Source organism: Callorhinus ursinus, unplaced genomic scaffold (genome assembly GCF_003265705.2).
Source record: "Callorhinus ursinus isolate GAN/ISIS: 27379988/994484 unplaced genomic scaffold, GSC_fseal_2.0 scaffold24, whole genome shotgun sequence".
NCBI classification, from domain to species: Eukaryota; Metazoa; Chordata; class Mammalia; order Carnivora; family Otariidae; genus Callorhinus; species Callorhinus ursinus.
The window spans coordinates 7,935,862-7,941,698 of record NW_027397086.1 but is presented as its reverse complement, the minus strand read 5'-3'; the positions used below and the strand labels follow the sequence as shown (position 1 = coordinate 7,941,698).

Genomic DNA, 5,837 nt, shown 5'->3' with positions numbered 1-5,837 from the left:
CCTGTGCGCCGCTTCCCGGGCTGCTTGGACCTCTCGGGACCCTCTGAGACACAGAACAGACAGAAGTTGTACTGCCGCTTCAGCTCATTAATGCTTTACAAGGTGGGAACTGTTATTTCCATTTTACAGAGGAGGAAACTGAGGCCCATGGAAGGAAGTCATGTGCTGAGATGACTCGGCCAATCAGTGGTAGAGCTGTGCTCAAACTGAGATCTGTTTAGCTGTGGGGTCTGTGCTTTTCTCACAGAGTAGAGAGGGGCTTGGTGGTGGTGGGGAGATCCTGGTACCTGAGAGGCAGGGAATTAAAGGTGGTTTGGGAGTGAGGAGGGTCCCAGAGACCAAGGAGCACCTCCGACCCCAGCGGAAACAAGACTCCAGGTGGGGATGGCGTGGGATGTGGACGAGGGGTCCACCCAGGTCTTTGGCTTCCCTTGCCAGGGTTGGAGCACAGTGTGGCTACGGGGCACCCATGCGCCGTGTGATGCCCACTGCCCTTCTCCCTGCTTTTCCATGGACCTGCTAGCACGGCCCGAGCTCCCTCATTCATGGCTCAGGTCCGTCTCTCCAGACTGCGCCCTCCGGGTGTCAGGGCACATCCCAGAGCCCAGCACAGGTTCTCGGTGGCCTGAGTCCGTGATCACTGAATTGAACCAAATGGGGTGCATTGGCAGAAGCCAGTGGCTAGCTTCAGAAAGTCCTTTCAGCAAGGGTTTCTTCCTCCCCTGGAGCTGAGGGCAGGGGAGGAAAAAATGGGCTGCTTTTTGATGTTGTAGTGGCTTTGAGATGGCTTGGATTCCTGGGTCCAGGTCCCCCAAAGAACTGCCCCCCCATGTAAACAACATTCCCCTTTCCAGCCTGCAGCAAGCAAACATCAAGTGCAGCAAGAGACTGTAAGGTTAGACAAAAAGAAGGACTTCCCAGCAGGGGAGCGGGAAAATTTGCTTAGTTGGAACTGCCATTCAGTAGAGTGGGCTGCCTTGGATTGCAGTGAGGTTTCCAGAGTTGCAAATGGCAGAGGCAAAGATTTAGGCCAAAGGGGAGAAATGGAAAAGGTGCAGTTTGGCTGGTGAGGGGGTGGTGAGGGTGGAAGGAGCCAGGGGCCACCTGAGGGCCACACCAGGAGGGGTCATTTGTTAGGTCTAGGGGAGGGATGGGATTAAAAGACAGTGAGAAGGAAGAGCCGCCAGGAGCTGGTGGGCTGAGTGTGGGGAGGGGAAGGGGACTTTGGCTGCAGGGTAGGGGTACCTTGTTCAGGTGGGGAGCACCGGGAGGAAACAAGCCCAGTCGGGAAGGGCTGGGGCTTCTGCACAGAGAGGAGGTCTGGGAGGCTGCTGGCTGCTCGGGCCTGGGCTGGGGAGGGGGGCCCAGGCTGAGAAGAGATGGGGGCGTGTCCAGCAGGGTGGGATAACCTAGGACTTGGGAGTAGCTGGCATCATCTGGGGAAAAGAAGAGAAATCCTCCCCAGCCAGGAGGCTGAGGCAGCAGGACCTGAGAGGTGGGAGCGGGGGTGGGGGTGGGGGTGCACGAAGATCAGGTCAGACCTGCAGGGGCCCCTGAGACCTGTCTGGAGCCCTGGGGCTTGGGGAGATGGGGTGGGTCAGACCCCTCCTCTAGAATCTGCTCCCGGCCGGAGCAGCCTGGGAGGGCCTGTGGTGGGGGAGGAGACAGGAGGGGAGGGAGGGAGGGGCCGGGCCTCTGTCCACGGCATTAGTGCTGGTTGGAGGGAGAGGGGGGTGCCGAGCCAGCCAGGCCGCCTGTTCCCACAGCCGGGAGCTGAGCGCGCTGCCATGGCGCTGGCCGGGCCTGGGACCCCGGCCTCCAGGCCCCTGGCCCCTCTCCCGCTGCGGTTGCTGCTCTTGGCTCCTGCCCTCACCCTCCTGGGTGGTGAGTTGGGGCATAAGCCTTGGGGTGGGGGTGGGGGGGCGGACCGGGGCAGGGTCTGTCTCCCAAAGCAGATACCCCAGGCCCTGGGGCTGTCTGTGTGGATGCCAGGCCCGACTGCGGGGCTGGGCACAGGCCAAGATGTGGGTGCAGAGGGGTGTGCTCTGCAGGCCACCTTGCATGCAGGGGAGTGTGTCCTGGGCCGTGGGGGTCGCTGTGTGGCATGGGGGCCTTTGTGAAGGGGTCGTGGGATGGGTGGTGTGGCCTGGGAGGGGTGTTGGGGCTGGGAAGTCCCGGGCTGAGGCCTGAGCGTGGGGAGCTGCAGGTAGTGTGAGCCTCATTCCAGAGTCTGTTGTGCATGGGCGCTGGGCTGTGGGTGCCTTAAAGTTGTGAGCCGGGTGAGCCGTGAGTCGTTGTCTGGGGCTTTCTGGGTGTGGTGGGCTGTGTCCCGGCACAAGTTGTGGGACGTAAGTTGTCAAGCGGGTTGAACTGTGTCTTAGCTCTCGACAGGGGGACCCGGGGTGGGGGCAGCAGACCCCAGCCCAGTAGATCGCTGTGGGGAGGGGGAAGGAGGCCAGGGGAGCCGGGCGTCTACTTGCATCCCTTCCACGTGTGTGTTCCCTTGCCTGCACTGGGGGCTAGGGGTGCTCTGGGGCCCCTGGGGGGTGGCCAGGCACTTGGGACCACGTGTGTCTACCGCTGTCCCCTCCCCAGCACTCCCAGACCCAGTTGAAAGGGCTTCCTAAGCCAGACCCCATTCGCCAAACGGTTTTGCTTTTGTCCGAGAGGATTCACGTGTGCACAGGCAGCCTGGACTTCTTCCTGGGGGGTCTGGGGGATGCTTTGTCTTGGTCACTATAGCTACGGGGCCAGGCCTGGGAAGTCCCCCGACCCCGCCTCCCCTGCTGGAGGAGGGAGCCAACCAGGGCTGGCGGCCTGGACTTCACTGCCGGCTGCGGGGAGATCCAGCCCTCAGACTCCCGGGGTGGGAGGTCAGGCCTCCCCAGACCCCTACCTGGGGCCCTCCTTCCCATTCATGGGGCCTGGCTCACAACGCTTTCATCTCCTCCTCCCTGAAGGGCCCCCGGGGAGGATGAGGACCCCCATTTTATAGTGGAGGACACTGAGGCTCAGGCAGGGATGGGGGCTTAGGAGCTGGGCTCCTGACGCAAATCTGGGGCTCAGGAGAGGAGCGGAGGGCCTGCTCTCTGCCCACAAGGGGCACAAAATCCTGGTGTGTGGATCTGCAATCTGCCCCCTGCTCTACCATGTGCACACTCACACCTGCGAACACACCCCCCCACACGCTGGTGTGGGACAAGGGCACACCCCACGGCCATGTGAACAGGGCTACAGGCACGTGCGCTCACACGCATACACACACACTCCTATGGGTATGTGATGGGTGCCCGCACACACCAGTGTGTGGGTAGCGACGTGCATTCACACTCAAACACGCGCTCACGTGAACTGTGGGGCAGAGTGAACACAAAGGAGATGGATGTCACAGAGAAAGGGGGCCGCTGAGGGACACGCTCATCCCCATCCCACCTGCTGGGGTGTCCAGGGGCAGCCTTTCGCACTATGATTTCTGTGCAGGGAGCCCCCTCCCTGGGGATCCTCAAAAGCTGGGGTGAGGGCACCGTGGGCATGAGCACTTCTGGATACCAGCACCCGAGGCCTGGCTGCTAGGAGGAGAGGGGTTGGGGACAGTGGTGTCACTTGAAAAGTAATTTCCATCCCCAAGGGGATTGGGTTTCTGGAAGCCCTGGGCCCCTGGCTCTGCCACTCAGGCCTGCCAGGCCCTGAGCTGAGCCCCTCCATCCTGGGCCCACTCTGCCACAAAAGCCTGGTTGGTTTCTGTGGAGAGGACCAAGCATCTCGGAGTACAATGGGGCATGCTGGGCTCTCACAGCCCGGGAGCCTGGCTGACAAAGGGCAGCAGTCCCATTCCCGTCCCTGCGTCTGGCCCCTCCTTCCACCAGCCCTGGAGAGGGGGGGGAGGGCTGTGGGACGGAGGCAGGGAGGCAGGGACCGAGTGGGGTGCCACACACATGTGGACCAGCATCCAGGATTGGTTGGCTAGACAGCGTTTGCTCCAAGTAAATGTTTGTTGGTCAGTGAATAAATAGCACCACCAGCCACCCCCTGGAAGATACTATGCTAATGGACTCACACGATGGACTTTGGTTTTTGCTGTTGTTGTTGTCGTTTTTATTAAAGATTTTTTAAAAGTTATTTATCATTTTTAAGTAATCTCTACACCCGACACGGGGCTTGAACTTACAACCCCAAGATCAAGAGTCACATGCTCTACCGACGCAGCCAGCCAGGCGCCCCTTAAAGATTTCATTTTTAAGTACATGGGGCTTGAATGCACACCCTTGAGTATGAGAGTTGCAGGCTCTACCCCGGAGCCAGCCGGGCGCCCCACACGACGGACTGAGGATCTCCCCGCTGCGCTGTGAGACCAGCTCCAACACCCCCATTACAGAGGAGGAAATGAGGCCCAGAGAGGGTCAGGAACTTGCCCAGAGTCGCGGAGCTAGTGTGTTCCGGACCAGCCTATTAAAGCCCCGTCCCTTCTCTGCGCCTTTGCCCCTTCAGGGGCCCAACGAGCTAACTCTGAGGGCATCCCGAGAATTTGATGGGAAAACACAGTGGTTCTCCAACTCAGGTTTGGCCTGCAAGCCCCAATTTCCAAGGACATTTTAGACCGGAGACCACTCATAAAGTGGCCTGTTTGGGTGGCAGAGCCTCACCAGGTCTGTCTTACCCTCCGCAGGGAAGTGTCGCCATGGCCTTGGGCTCTGAGACCGAAGTCTGGAGACGCTAGGGTAGGCCAGTGCCAGGCACAGGGTGGGCGGTGAATCCTGGCAGTCATCGTCACCACTACCGTTACCAAAATTATCAATACTGACCCCTCTTTTATCCTGGGGGGGGGGCGTAAACATTTTTGTGGAAGAGTATTCCAAACTGTCCCATCTTGTTAGAGTAACTTAAGCCCTTTCCTGGTGGCTCTGAGGCAGTGGGTAGTCACTCCTGTCCTTGGGGCCTAGTGAGATTAGATGAACAGTGTTTGCCTCTATGTCAGAAGCTCCCACATCTTACAAGATCTCGGGCCACTTCTTAGAAATATCCTTTTTCTTGCCAGGTCAAGACAAGAAGCTTCTCAGAATTCACCCTCAGTAAACACTTCCCCTCAGTTGTTAGCAGTTATCACGAGGCCCGTTATAAGTGCACATAAAGTAGGAGTTACTAGGCACTGAGTGGGACCCAGAGCACAGTGGGACTGCCAACAGCCCGGTTCTGGGTAAAGAGGGAAGACTGACCAGTCTGCTCGAGGCCCACCCTGGAACCTCCACCCTTGTGCCAACCTTCAGAGACTTTTTCCAGTGCCCGGGGAAGGCTGGGCTGGAATGCACTAAGATGACAATGCATGGGTGGCAATGTAGAGTTTGCAGAGTGGGAATTTCACATGCTTTGGGAGATGTGCCCCTTCCAGAAGTCTGGCGGAGATAACCTGCTTCTTAGTTTTTTGAGGGATGATTTGGGGCAAGTTTATAACCTCTCTGAGCTAGAAAACAGCACCCACCTTTCCTGGCTTGAATCAACTGCAATCATGTAAACATAGAGGCAAGATGTGTGGCGCGGCCTGGTGCCCATAGTGCGCACTCAGTAAATAGTTGCTGTTATCATAGTAAGATCGTCCTCTCTGGGGAGAGAATTTCCCTCCCGGTGGAGGGATCTGGGCCTTTCCCGGGGACGGGGCAGCAGGTCGAAGGGGAGGGGCGTGTGTCAGTTAATCCCTCCCCTGCCAGGACCTCCTGAGAGGTCAGGAGGGATTTGTAAAGATAAGCACAGGCCCCTCGTCACCCTGGCAACAGGCCACGCCCCCCGCCTGGCCCAGCCCCCCCCCCCCCCCGCCCCCTCCCCCCCCCCCCCCCCCCCCCCCC

General features: G+C 59.3%; 1 protein-coding gene across 3 annotated transcripts in view; it reads left to right on the top strand.

Moving 5' to 3' along the window:
• Positions 1–1,739: 1,739 nt before the first annotated feature.
• Positions 1,740–5,837, top strand: part of CRB2 (crumbs cell polarity complex component 2) — a 23,690-nt gene continuing 19,592 nt past the window's right edge. For 2 of the 3 annotated variants that reach the window (XM_073905760.1, XM_025888667.2), the window contains exon 1: positions 1,740–1,884. In XM_073905760.1, the coding sequence (XP_073761861.1) occupies positions 1,788–1,884 (97 nt within the window). In that variant the 5' untranslated portion in view covers positions 1,740–1,787. The remainder of the gene's footprint in view (positions 1,885–5,837) is intronic. The other variant, XM_073905761.1, reaches the window with a different exon arrangement.